Source organism: Pagrus major, chromosome 20, assembly GCF_040436345.1.
Source record: "Pagrus major chromosome 20, Pma_NU_1.0".
Taxonomy (NCBI): Eukaryota; Metazoa; Chordata; class Actinopteri; order Spariformes; family Sparidae; genus Pagrus; species Pagrus major.
The window spans coordinates 3,945,039-3,959,829 of record NC_133234.1 but is presented as its reverse complement, the minus strand read 5'-3'; the positions used below and the strand labels follow the sequence as shown (position 1 = coordinate 3,959,829).

Below are 14,791 nucleotides of genomic sequence, written 5' to 3'. Positions count from 1 at the left end.
GATCTGACAGTGCGTTTGCGCTCTTACTGTGATTTTGAACAGAGAATGGACAATTAGCTATTCAGTTATTTCTCCAAATATGCACACAGAGAAGCCGTTAATGGATCAAATGACAGATACAAAGATGATCACACCGTGTGTCAAGAGAAGCAGAGTGCTGAGTTACCTGTGGTGGTGTCCTCTCCTGTCAGCTGAGTGAGAATCCGGACCCTCGTCAATCCAGGTCAGTGAAGATAGTGGCTGCGCTCCATTCGCTTGTAACGATGTGCCGCATGTTACGTAGAGCAAGGGCGGGGAGACCCGGCTATCAAGAGCGGGCGGCACAGGAGGAGGAGGGTGTGACGTTTGAGCTGACAGATGATAACATGTTGGACAGCACGGGTCCCTAACTCTCATACGTTTGGGAAATTACATATTCAGGGTAAATAATGGTCAGAAACCAAGCCAACTTTTCTGCACTTTTTTGACGAATTGAAACAAAATAGCACCGTAATAATGTAGCTATTAACAACAAATTAAGACCCTTAATTTAAGAGATTAATATATTGTGCTGAATAATGAACTCTGGCACTGGAAAATATGAAGAATTGTTTTGTCTGGTTTTGTCTTTTTTTCATTTTGAATTGTCTCTGTCTATGTGGGCGGAGGAGAAGAAGCAGCTGTGGTGGTAGCCACTCTTTTTTAAAGGAGCTCTCTGTAGTTTTAGAGACTAAATGTTAATGAGAAGAGAAAGATGTTCATTGACTGATTTTTTTAATGCCTAAACAAGCTAAATAGCCTAAATAAACTCCCTTCGTTTCATGCTTGAACAAACTGACCTAAGGACAACACAATTTCGTTTTGTAGTCTCTAAAATATTGACAATATGCTGTTTTTGCCATGCATTTCTATTTTTCTGTAGCTTCATCATCATGGATAATGTATAAAATTTGGCTATTATTGATGTATGAGTGGTTGATGATGATGATGATGATCAAGAAATTACTGTGCTCATCTGTAGGCCTATGTGTTGAATAACGCTGCTGATGAGGATTTGATCCCTTGGCAGCCTGGTATGTTCTGTTTTTTATTTAATGCTCGTTAATGTGTATGTTTATTAGCTGTTTTTTTGCTATTTGTTCTATCCATGTCCTATTTGCGCCAATAAACTATAGAATAAAGTACATCACTCTGCAGAGTATGCTGTGCCCTGCTTCAGTCTTATTGTGTGTCTGTGATGTTTGGTTTGATACATGTGTGGAGGTTACATGGTTACATTACATGGCATTGTTAAAAAAGGTGTGCTTCCCCGAAAACCAAAAGTATTTCCCCTCTCATACTGCTTTATAGGTCATTTCTACACCACCACCAGTTGCTTTTTGGAGTAGATAAAGTGATTGATTAGTTGATTACACTTCAGGAGTAAATTTAGCTGTTTTTTTTTAACTCCTTAACTTTGACAGCTAACCGCACCAAATGTTAATGGGGTCTGTTCAATCCATTCAGTACCTTTTGTGTAATCCTGCTGAAAAACCAACAACACAGGCATGAGTGAAAACATAACCTCATTGTTACAATGTATTATTGGATATATTATGTTTCTGCATATGTTTTGGTGCTTTAAAATACCTTTTAGTAAATACTGCTCTTTTTACATTTATGTTACATTCTGAATGCATTTTTTACTTGTGATGGAGCAACTTTAGACTATAGGTTCCCATTCCCTGTACATGTGCACATACTTTGCCAATAAAGTTGATTCTGATTCTGCTTTTACTCCAGTAAAATATCTGAATACTTTTTCCACCACTGATATTCAGATTTTACATACAGAAAAAATGATCAGTAAAAACATGACATGATCAAAAAATATGAAACATTGTTACACATTCAACTACATAAGTACATCAACAGTATAACACTGAATTTACAGCTACAGTATTAAATGCCTGCCATTTTGCGTCTTATTGAATATTTTTACTCACTCTACTTTAATAAGATCTGTGTCAATATTCTCATGCAGAAACTCAAATAAATTGATTTAAGGAAATTAAAAATAATTTGAAACCAAAAGATAACACCAAAAGCTAATTTTAATCATAATCTGCAGTACCCACCTCTTCTGAGAGTGAAACAACCTGACTCCAGTGTTGCAGAGATTCATTTATTAAGTTAGTTTCTGATAATGAACAGGAAATATCTCTAACACAGGACTAACACATGAAGTCAGTGTTTTCTAGTTGGGATCTCTAATCACTCACTCTGCACAAGTGATAATTTTAGTCATTGTGGCAACATGAATAGGATTGTTATTCTGATATACATTACACCCACTGACATTACCTATAAAACTGTATGGAAACTAGAACATTGCAGTTTCTGTTTAGACAGAAAATTCTCAGATACACAAGAACATGACATGCAATCACAATTTTGTACACAGTATTATCATTACAGTAACTTTCTGCACTGGGATTACATCCAAACTCAGGAGGTCTTGTCACAGACGAGCACAGAGAGCCGGTAGACGTTAAGAATGACAACCAGGAAGTTTTTAATGGCGAAGAAGATCAGCATCTGGTGTACCACATTGAAGTAGATCATGACAGTGAGGCGGACCACCAGGAATGGCCCATCCTGGATAAACAAAGCTTCCACAGTGCTCCAGATATCAGTCCTGAGGTGAGAGAGGAGGGAGGGGGCAGGTTCCGAGAGGTCTTCTGAGGTAGCACCCATTACTGTTGAGACAAAGAAGGAAATAACTTTAAACTGGCAATCAACAACTTTTCAACTTATCATTCTGCAGTACATACAGTATAATGGCTGCAGAAAAATGGGAAATAAAGATAGAACCAGAATGTAAAACAATACTGCTGTGCAGTACCTGAGAAATGCAGTGGAAACTGCAGCATGCTCCAAGTCCACACAGCTAGAATAATGTAGACCATGGCTGGACTGCTGTCACTGTTTAAACACGCACGCACGCACGCACGCACGCACGCACGCACGCACGCACGCACGCACGCATGCACGCACGCACACACACACACACACACACACACACACACACACACACACACATTTACTTTCCCCCTCATTGCTTTATAACAAGTGAAATGCAACAGTGTCCTCCCTCCTGTTCCCCTCTACTCACTTGATGTCAGACAGAGTTTCAGAGGTGAACTCCAGTATGTCAGCAGCCGTGCCCACAAAGATGAGCAATAACTGGGAGAGCTGGTCCCTTGTCAGCTCTCCAGCGGCCGGCAGAAGCCACTTCCCCAGGATCAGCAATATGAGCAGGATTTGGTGTAAAGCCAGGATCCAGTCATTGGCACACACCGAAGAAAGAGAGACCCCCTGTGAAGTGGGAGACATGGGAAAAAGGCACTACAGGATCAAATGTTTACAGGCTCAGAAAGTTTCATATACTCCAATCAACAGTCTCAGAAATATACATGTTTTCTGATCCTATAACCAAATGCTTAAAGGCGCACTATTAGTTTTGGTACAAATGGCTCATTCACTTATGGAGAAATAAACATTTCTGAGTTTGTATTATTACCTTCTTAATATTGTAAATATTACAATTCTGAGTTCTAATTTCTTCTCCAAAACTACATAGTTCCCCTTTAAGGTTTGGCTAAGTTTAGTCATTTGAGGGCAAATAAATGTTGTTTTCAGGAATTTGCTGTATTTAATGATTCAGTTGTTTTTGAGAGGACAATCTCAGTTTTTATATATATTCATTGCTAAATGGCATGTGATTTTTATGAAAATATATTTCCATTTTTAATGAACATTTTTAGGTGAAGTGAAAGGAGAAGTTCTGTTAAAAGTTCGGTAAAATATTCCTCTCTAGTGAAAATTGTGAAGAAAACTATGGTCAAAACATAGAACTTATTTCATAGTGCACACCAGACTTTTCATGTTGAGCTTGTAATTGCTTTTATTGAGGGTGGGTCGTTTTATTAAAAGCAGCCAGCTCTATGAATGTGCTTGGGTTATAAGGGAAAAAAAACACCCGCAGCCTCACAACAGCCTCTTTGAGGTGAACCAGCATTACACACAGAGCAGGAAAAGAGCCCCACTGTCTAGACGTGTGAGGACATGGAAAAGGAGGATCCCAGCAAGATGTTTATCATTCAGTAAGTTTGAAGAGAATTATTCAGTTGGATCATCTTATGTTAACTAAAAACCCTCCAAATGCTCTGAACCTTGAAAATAGTTGTCTGTTAAATTACACAGTGATTATTTACATTGAAGGAAACTGAGTCAAATCGAAAACACATTTGCACCTAAAACTCAAATGTTGAATTGAATTTATCTATGCAGACCACAACCCTACACTTCCAAATAATAGGATAGTGCTGAAACATGTATATAATGTAATGTGAACATTTTTTAAAAAGTGGTTCAAATAATTCAAACCGGACGACTTGACTGCACGTTTATGGCTTGCATTTTAAATTACTTGAACAAAAGATAGGCTACATTTAGGGAAAGGATTCTAAATAATACCAATAAACACAAAATTTGTATAAAGTTTAACCTTACCTACCTCAGGGAGCTCACTGCCATTGGTTGAGTTCCTCCAGAGTCGGAAAAGACTTTTAATATTTTCAGTTGAGTCAAGTTTTTCACACTACAATGAGAGAGAGAGAAAAATTCTCAATTATCACAGCATAATGGTATGAAACTCTCAGGCTACAAGGGAATATGATAGAATAGAATGCATGCATGATACCGTTGAGTCAGTGGATTTGTTTTCCTGGTGGTGAAGCTCTAAAATCCATAACGATGGGATGATACTGATGAGGAAGAGGAAGATAGCTGGAGAAAACCTGCAGGGAAAGAAAACATCATTACAGAAATATTGTCATAATCTCAATTGTCACCAACCAGTTACATCCTATAGCTTAATATTATACACATATGCATCCTGTGATAATGAATTGCAGTACAGTAGCATACCATTTGTAATCATTTCCCCTCCTTCTTCTCAGCGTCAGGATCATCTCAGCCACCAGAGGCAGGTAGAGGATGGTGAGAAACCAGTAGAGTCCATTGTTCTTCACAAACACCACTCTCCACACGCCTATGAGAGAGATGAGGATAAAGAGAGACCTGGTCACCACAGCACAGATGAACTTGAAGAACATGTTCTGAGTTTGTGAAGCACACTGGAGGAGTTCTGGCAGTACTAGCTGCTGCAGGGGACAGGGGAGTTATATGTTAAAGGTCTGAGGGAGTTTACTGTTACAGAGGGAGGAAAAAAGGAACCAGGGCACGCCTCCAGCGACCTGCTGGATTACTTTTTTTTCTGTTTAGTGCAATGTTGCTCCGATCCTGATGATATGTCAGTTGCTTGCAGAGACTTGCAGTTGTTGACACTGAATCTGAACATAACCTGTTCAGTGACAAACTTAAGTCTTGCAGTTGTAGAACCCACTATTCCAACGCTGTGGAAAACATAAATAACACAGAATGTGACAATTTTCTCATACTTTGACATATACTCAATTGAAAAAAGTATATTGACAATATATTTAAAGGTGCACTATGTAGTTTTGTGGAAGATATTTTAATCAGAAGAGAAAGATCTTCATTGGCTGATTTTTTTTCTTCATAAACAAACTAAATAACCAAACTCTCTTTGTTTTCGTGACTGAATAGATTGAATAAACAAACTGACCTTAAAGGACTACACAATTTCATACTGTTTTACTTTGTTTATATGTGGCAGACCCTGCCACCTTTCTAACTTCAAACAGTGTTCTGGTGACCTTACTTTCCTCTGAGAACAGCATGTTTAATCACTTATGGAAAAAAACATATTTCTGAGTTTCTATTGTTACCTCATTGATATTGTAAATATTAAAATTCTGAGTTTGAATTTCCTCCCCAAAACTACATAGTGCCCCTTTAATGTTTTACCTCATCAACTTCATTGATTTTTATAAACAAACACTTATTCTGAATTTGATGGCAGCAATACATTTCAAGTTGGGACAGGGGCAACAAATGACTGGAAAAGTTGTGGAATGCTCCGAAAACACCTGTTTGGAACATTCCACAGGTAAACAGGTGCATTGGTAACAGGTGATGGTATCTTGATTGGGTATGAAAGGGGCATCCTCGAAAGGCTCAGTCTTTCACAAGCAAGGATGGAGCAAGGTTCACCACATAAGGGATATTACTACATGGGCCTTCACTGACAAATCTTTTAAAACAGAAATGACGTGAGACATTAGCAAGTATTGGTGTTTTCTGATACCACAGCAAACAAGCCTATTATGATCAGCAGAAAACAAAAAAGTGCAACGTTTCCATCATAAAATGTGTTATGTATGTAAATGTATCTGAAAATGTAAATGTTAAATGAATATAGATATTACCTCTGTGCCAATAGTTATAATGTTTGTTCACTTTGTGTACCTTCAGAACTACATCACTATTAGGACAGGAAGATCAAGCAGCTGACCGGAATGCAAATACCTTCAAAATAAAAGCATACAAACGTGTCAGTGTAACAGATGTGGGTAGGGCATGAAAGGAGACGACCCCAGGACTTGTTTTCCAGCATTTATTCTCTGCAGAAAACAGTAATGCACAGTAATTGCCTTCTGTTCTTTTTCTGCACCTCTGTTCCCTCACTAATGCAAGGCGGCACTGTGTCGCCTCAAAATACATACAAATACATTAATTTAACATTACAGTATACATTCAGCTCAGTGTGCACATTACTAGTCAAAAGCTATTTAAATTGACAGGAAAACATCTAACCTTAAACAACAAATCTCCTCAAAACCATGACACGCTATACAAAAGGGAGAACAGTGACCCCTGGTGGGCAAATTAAAACGGTGCGTGGATGAGAACGACTAAACAGAGACAATGAAAATTATAACATATAGCAAAGAAAAGCACATACCTGCAGAAAACAGTAATGCACAGTAATTGCCTTCTGTTCTTTTTCTGCACCTCTGTTCCTAAACAGGCAAAACGACAGAGTGCGTTACAAATGGCGCCCAGAAAGTTAGATGAAAACATCTACAAAACTTATATTAATGGTCAAAACAGCTGGGTAACGTAGTAGTGTTAACGGTTAATATAGTGCATTAAAGTTTACAACATAAACGGTTCAATTACCAAAGAAAACAATAGAATAGCGCAGCAGCATTTTTCCACACAACTTACCCTCACTAATGCAAGGCGACACTGTGAGGGTCAGTGGGGACTATGGAAGCTTAGAAGGTACAGAAAAGGTGACGTATGGCAAAGTAATTTCCGCAGGAAACATTAATAAAAATAACGGTAAATTAAAATAACTCATAAAGATAAAATTCACACATACTCAACAATCATTAAATGATAAATAAAATTGACAAATACAAATTGGAAATAAGAATTGATAGAGTGCATTTTTAACTCTGTTACATCTGTTACATCCACCCCCACTGATTTTTATCGAATATGAGCACCAGCTACACAGTATGCACTTAAGAAAACACTACAAATTGACATATTACACAAAGGGTCAGCATCAAGAAAACCATCACCAAATGTATCCCACAAGGATGAAGTGGTATGAGAGCAGCGCTTATCCCTCAATCCAGCAAGTGGCAACAGGGTGCCTTGTACACCCCACAAGACCCTAACACATAGTGCAGTGTAGGCCCATGACAGAAAAGAAAATGAGATCTGAGGCACACTATACCAATACAAAAAAAAAATTCAGAGCCATAAAGGCATAGGCCATCTGAGTAAGGTTTTAATCAGCAAAAGCCCTGAACATAGATTTGCAAACAGCCTTAACATTGAACCTGTCCTGAGCAACATCCTGCCTGGACATGGTTTGTACGAGCCATTGGGTAGTATGGGGTTATATGTGATTTCTTGACACCTGAGACCCTGAGGAGCTCACTTATCAGCCGACTCTCAAAGTTAGCTCCTTGGTCACTATGGATCCTCTCTGGGAATCCAAAGACACAGAAATACCGGTCCCAGAGAACCCTTGCCACCTGCTTAGCCGTCTGGTCTTTACATGGAAATGCCTGAGCCATTCTTGTGAAATGGTCTGTTATCACCAAGACATCGAAAGACTTGTTTATGGAGTCCTCGGCAGACCAAAAGTCAATACAGACCAACTCCAGTGGCCTTGATGATGTTATGCTCTCCAGGAGAGCCCTTCCCTCAGGCTCAACTGTCTTGCTGACGATGCATCGCTGACAATGACGGACATAGTCTCTCACGTCCCTGTCGAGGTTTGGCCAGAAAAACCTCTGTCTCGTCAAGCTGAGGCTCCTGTACTGAGCTTGATGTCCGGCTCCGTCGTGAACTCCCTGCAGAACTTCAGCCTTGAGCGAGTCAGGAACAACATACTGGAAACACTTTGACTTGGTTTTCTGGTCCCTTGAAACGCTGTACAGCACACCATTGCTCACAGCGAGCCTATCCCAGTGCATCAAGTATCTTGTGACAGAGACAGACTCTTTAAATCTTTCCCTCCGAGAAGGCCTCCGACGTCTCTCAACAAAGGACAGAACACGAGAGAGAGTCCTATCCTCCAACTGCTTATCACGGAGGTCCTTTTCGACGTAGGCAGGTAAGGCGTCCTGTCCAGGTGGAACCAACTGAGGTAGGTACTGCAACATTTCAACAGCACAGGCCCTCGTACCAGCATCCCACTCGACATGCGACTGCAGCCGTCCAAACTGTGAATTTGTGGCCTTTCAGCCAGTGACTGAACTTGTCGCTGACTGACCATTTCAAAGCAAGAAACTCTAAACGGTGAGCTGGGTAGTTCTTTTGGGACTGAGATAACGACTTGCTGGCGAAAGCAATGGGTCTGGCTCGTGTTTCACCCTCCTGAATTTGAGACAGAACAGCACCTATGCCATCCAAGGATGCATCAGACTGAGCCAGGACGACACTGTGAACCACTGAAGCCCTCAGGTTTTCAAAAGCCTGTTCCTGCTCCAGTGTCCTGTCAGACGCACACAACCTCCTGCACGGCAGTTTATTTTTATGTTGTTTGCCCTTTCTTTTCTCACCCTTCAACAGATTAAAGAGCGGCTTGGCAATCACAGAGTACCTCGGCACGAAGTGTTGATAGTAATTTATCATTCCCAAAAAGGATCGTATCCGCTTCTGGGACAGAAGGGGCCAACTTCAAGTTATGGCCATGCAGCCTCTCAAACACCATCCCCAGGCGCAGCAAGGCAGTCTCCTCATCAGGTGCAAACACCAACAGATCATCCAAGTAGCACAGCAGACTCAAATAGTTTTGGTCCCCGAAAATGCTGGTCATCATGCGCGTAAAGCTCCCAGGGCGTAAAGACCCTGCGGCAGACGGTTATACTCATACAGGCCCATAGGAGTGGTAAAGGCTGAGTACTTCCTGTCTTCCTCATGGAGTGGCATGTTGTAGAAGCCGGAGGTCAAATCCATCGTGCTGAAAAGACAGTTGCCTCTCAGCACTGCCAAACAATCTGCCTGGTGAGGAAGGGGATGAGCGTACTTCAGGGTCCTCTTATTCAACCAGCAAAAGTCTGTACAGATGCGCAGATCTCCGTTTTTTTTCCCACACAAGCACCAATGGTGATGCATATTCACTGGTCGATTTTCAGATGATTTCCTTTTCCTCGATCTCGCTCAGCACCTGGCGTAGCTTCTGCTACTGGCCAGGGGGCACTCTTCTGTATGGGAGTCTGAATGGTCTGCTGTCTGACAAGGTCAGCCATCCTCTTCTTACAGTCCTCTGACACTTCAGATGACTCAACGTCAACGGTACTGAGCCCAACTGACCTGAGCTTGTCTTTGGCAGAATTTGCATCAGCAGAAGGCGGCACAACTGATTGGGTGCAGCTGACCAGAGGAACTCCTGAGCTCTCAGCAACGTCCACGTCCTCAAGCGCTACACAGGGGTAGACATCAGCCAGTTTTGCATTGCGCCTCACCAGCACAGGCTTGTCAGATGTATTGATGAGCTTCAGTGGGACCCACCTGTCTCCCCACAGTGTAGTTACAATCTTTGCAACCAAAACACCTCTGGGAGCTGAGCGGGATGACGTGGGCTCTGTCATGACGGCGCTGCCTGGGGAAACAGCAGTGTTTTTGGGCAGTTTTCCCCAGATGAGATACTCACGGCCAGGCTCGAGTAAGGTGGCTGAGTTACACCTGACTGTACCGACCTTGTCAGGAATATCTTTGCCTTTCCAGGGGCTCAGACCAGAGAGCATAGACAGGAACTGTACAGTTTCTGGTTCTCTGGTTGGGCAGGGGCCGGACACTGTCTCCCAATAGGACTCACATAGCTTAGACCGATGCAGGATGTGTTTTATAACATTGGTCTTTCATATCAACTCATCATGCTGTCCTGAAACAACAAGTGTGGGGACCAACATCCTACAGCCATACACTTCCATCTCCACATCAAAAGCACTCTTTGGCTTAACACGAAGTCCGCAACATCCAACAAGGACTACATTCACGTTAATCTTTACTTGGTCCGTTATCACCCCAGCCTCTCTCAGTTTTATCTCAGCTGTCTCACTGATGCTGCAGGACATTGAACCACTGTCCAACATTCCGCCCATTTTCACTGTTCCACCCATCACCACAGGTGTGTAGAAAAGACTGTCACTGCTGCCAACTCTGTGAATGTTCTGATAAACAACAACTTCAGAGTCATTACATGAGTCTCTCACAGATGTGTAAATTGTCTCAGCATCAGACATGTCATCAGTTCGGGAGTTTGTGGTGTGACCTGTACTGCCTCCCTCCGAAAATACAGGTCAGCTAGTTTCCCTCAGACTGGGATTGGGAGGTGTTGTTAGCAGGGCAATTCAGTCTGGGGTGGCCGGGGGCGAGGCAGGCAAAACACTCTCTCTCAAACTGCTTCTCTGGAACGCCTGTCACGTGAGGCACCCTGGAACCTCCCACCTCAAGTTGGATGAGAAGTATTGCGCTCCTGCATTTTCTCCATCGTCTCTTGAAACATGTCGACCATACGAGTGAGAAGTCTCTCCTCTGACTGCTGGAGATTTTGTGCCACAGCTGGTACAGAGGCATGGCTTGGAGCCCGTTGAGATTCACCTTGAACTGTGACAGATGCTGGAGAATGGCTAGGAGGATGGCACACATGACGTTGGGCTTGGAGAGAGGAAGGCGGGGGACTTGGAGTGTGGCACTGCTCAGATGCTGCCAGGCTTGACGATGGTGGACTGGGCTGCTCAGAGGTGACGGTGGCGATGTAACTCTTTAGCTGTGCAGCACCAGTGGTTCTGCCACTAGCCCTCAGCTCTCTCTGATAATCATCACTCCTCAGCTGAACATCGCGTGAGGTCCACTCATGAAGTGGCTTATACTTTAAAGGTCCCATATTATGAAAAACACGTTTTCTCTGGTCTCTACATATATAAACTGGTCCTCCCTGAGCCTACCAACTCCCAGAATGAGGAAAGCAAACGAGTCCTGCATGGTCTCTGCAGCCCACCCACTGGTAAAACGGGGCTCCTACAGGCTGTTCAGATTCAGCTCCTGTCGTTACGTAACGAAAGGAGTGATTTTCATAGGCCGGCCTCCTCTGCACGAAAACACTCCCCCCTCTCCCTGGAGATATCCGAGCGGGGGGCGTTCATCCCCGAGGTGAAGTTCGGTGTGTCCAGCGGTAAGCTAGCAGTGTTTCGCAATGTCGTCGCTCAGAGCTAGACACGCAAATTGCTCTGTTGTTGGTTGTAAAAATCAACATAAGTGCCTATATTCTGTCCCAGCTACAGAAGAACAGAAGAGACAGTGGTTGCGTTTCATTTTTAACGACAACGTGCCGGCTATGGTTTGTGTAAGTCTGTTTGTGTGTGCTAACCACTTCACATCGGACTGCTTCAGTAACGAGGGTCAGTACAAAGCTGGCTTTGCCTCGACACTGACCCTCGTAAAAGGATCAGTCCCAACCACACGGGACCCAGCAACTGCACCCGAGCCACAGGTAAGTGTCCCCACGTTTTGATAGTATTTACAGTTGCCTACGAGAATGGTGAAGTCAGAACTATAAGTTACCTCTACCGCTAGCAGGAGCTAGCATTAGCTACATGGTAGTAACTGTAACAACACATACAAACAAACGAAGTAACATATTCAGACACACTAACCATTCTGAAATGCCCTGCTGCAGCCGCAGAGTCTGTATTTCTTCAGGAGCCTCTCCTTCTGGGTCCGATTCTGGGTCAAACTGGTATGGTTGAACGACAGCATCTCGGCGAGCCATAGTGATACATCTACCGTAAACATTAGTGCATGCTACCGCTAGCGTAAGCGGCATCCTCTCCCTGAGAGGGGCGTGTAGCAGGCAAGGCAGGCGCTGACAGATGGACTCATTAGCATTAAAGGTGCAGGCACAGAAACAGCCTGCTCTCAGTAGAGCTCAGTAGAGCAACTTTTAGACAGCTGAAATTCAGGACCACGGATGGGTTTGGGGCAATACATTTCGAATACAGTGTTGTTGGACCTCTGACAGCTGTGTGAAATTGATGAAAAACAGTATAATATGGGACCTTTAAGGTGCAGGACAGCTCTGGGTCAGGGCAGTGTTTGACGAACATGAGAGCCACTTCATCATTCATGTTGTCCGTCCGCTTCCCTTGTCTGTGCAGGCCCTCAAGAGCTAGGTCTGCTGCTTTGTTCAGTCTAATCCAGTAGTCGACTGGATTTTCCCTGTGCTTGGGCAGAGTAGCATAGAAGTCTGCAAGAGGGAGACACGAGGGTGCATCACTGAAATAGTGGAGAAGAACATTGTATATCAGTTCAAGCTTTTTCTTAACATCAAGTGCAGGATCAACACGCAAGGCAATCTTCACAACATCTCTGGCCTTGCCCATTAAGTGGCTCATAATTTCTTCTGCCTGATCGTACACAGGAATCTCCTGCTTTCTGAGATGAGTCTTAGTCAAGTCAATCCAGTCCTGGACTGGGTATTTGTCAGTGCTGTCACCTCTGAATGTCTGTAGTCTTTTATCAGAGTTAACATGGACTGTCACACGTGGGAGGTCATGTCTGTTATCTGTTGTCTGTGTCTGTTCTTGGCGGTAGAAGCAGTCTGGTGATCACTATTCATGTTCACAACACCAGCTGACATCAACTTTGCTACAATAGATTCACCAATTTGAGCACCTAACTGCCCTACCATACCTGTGAAATGGTGAATGGCACCAATATCACTGCCAGGAGTCAAAGTGTGGGGGCCGTCCCTCATGGACCCACTAACAGGAGTACTACCTGGGCTCTGACCTAAAACTGTATCTGCACAATCATCAGACATGAACTTTGAGTGTCCTACAGCCCTACTGTCAGCAATTTCACTGAGCCAAACACCCCTACCTTTTGGCAAACTAGGACTAGCAAACCCATCCATAGTTATTTTAGCATCTGCTTTCAACTATTAAATGTACTTGCGTTGTATATATTTATACAGAAACAAAGTGAAGTAGAACAGGGTAACATGAAAGAAAAAAAAAAATTATATACAACAGTAATTACAAATCGTTGACTCACTGGGGAAAAACAGTTCAAAGCACTATGCCTTAATCCACAGTCTTTTGCAAACCTGACCACGCAACAATCTTTAAATGTAGATCAGGACGGCAGCACAGCATCCACGGCGATGAGCATCAAGCTGATCTGAAGATAAGCTCACGGCACCAGTGTAACAGATGTGGGTAGGGCATGAAAGGAGACGACCCCAGGACTTGTTTTCCAGCATTTATTCTCTGCAGAAAACAGTAATGCACAGTAATTGCTTTCTGTTCTTTTTCTGCAACTCTGTTCCCTCACTAATGCAAGGCGGCACTGTGTAGCCTCAAAATACATACAAATACATTAATTTAACATTACAGTATATATTCAGCTCAGTGTGCACATTACTAGCCAAGAGCTATTTAAATTGACAGGAAAACATCTAACCTTAAACAACAAATCTCCTCAAAACCATGACACGCTATACAAAAGGGAGAACAGTGACCCCTGGTGGGCAAATTAAAACGGTGCGTGGATGAGAACGACTAAACAGAGACAACGAAAATTATAACATATAGCAAAGAAAAGCACATACCTGCAGAAAACAGTAATGCACAGTAATTGCCTTCTGTTCTTTTTCTGCACCTCTGTTCCTAAACAGGCAAAACGACAGAGTGCGTTACAAATGGCGCCCAGAAAGTTAGATGAAAACATCTACAAAACTTATATTAACGGTCAAAACAGCACAAACAGCTGGGTAACGTAGTAGTGTTAACGGTTAATATGTTGCATTAAAGTTTACAAGATAAACGGTTCAATTACCAAAGAAAACAATAGAATAGCGCAGCAGCATTTTTCCACACAACTTACCCTCACTAATGCAAGGCGACACTGTGAGGGTCGCCTTGCACGGAAGCTTAGAAGGTACAGAAAAGGTGACATATGGCAAAGTAATTTCCGCAGGAAACATTAATAAAAATAACGGTAAATTAAAATAATAGATAAAATTCACACATACTCAACAATCATTAAATGATAAATAAAACTGACAAATACAAATTGGAAATAAGAATTGATAGAGTGCATTTTTAACTCTGTTACATCATTGATGGGCTAATGATTCTGTTTGAACAAAACAGCAAAAGTCACATTCATTGTTAATTAGCTGCATAAGAATTATACATTAAAACATATTATGTTAACCTACCTAAAAAGCTGTATTTAATTACTTTGGTACACAAATAGGCTCCTAATTATTTGTAGAGAGGTCCAACGGAAGTTATCCAGTAAAAAGGTCGAT

The 14,791-nt window shown here is 42.4% G+C and overlaps 1 protein-coding gene across 1 annotated transcript; it reads right to left on the bottom strand.

Moving 5' to 3' along the window:
* Positions 1-2,466: 2,466 nt before the first annotated feature.
* tmem26b (transmembrane protein 26b) lies at positions 2,467-5,138 on the bottom strand. The gene is made up of 6 exons (XM_073490399.1): positions 4,951-5,138; positions 4,724-4,820; positions 4,538-4,621; positions 3,134-3,336; positions 2,864-2,943; positions 2,467-2,717 (listed from the first exon to the last, which is right to left on the bottom strand). The coding sequence occupies exons 1-6, from the start codon at positions 5,136-5,138 to the stop codon at positions 2,467-2,469; spliced, it is 903 nt and encodes a 300-aa protein (XP_073346500.1).
* Positions 5,139-14,791: the final 9,653 nt, after the last annotated feature.

What these genes read in the sequence shown, in the direction of transcription:
- tmem26b (XM_073490399.1), bottom strand. Translation starts at nt 5,138, where the DNA reads ATGTTCTTCAAGTTCATCTGTGCTGTGGTGACCAGGTCTCTCTTTATC. An exon ending in AGGGGAAATGATTACAAATG is followed by an intron (nt 4,821 to 4,950) that starts GTATGCTACTGT and finishes CTTTCCCTGCAG; the next exon opens with GTTTTCTCCAGCTATCTTCC. An exon ending in GTTTCCACTGCATTTCTCAG is followed by an intron (nt 2,718 to 2,863) that starts GTACTGCACAGC and finishes TTGTCTCAACAG; the next exon opens with TAATGGGTGCTACCTCAGAA.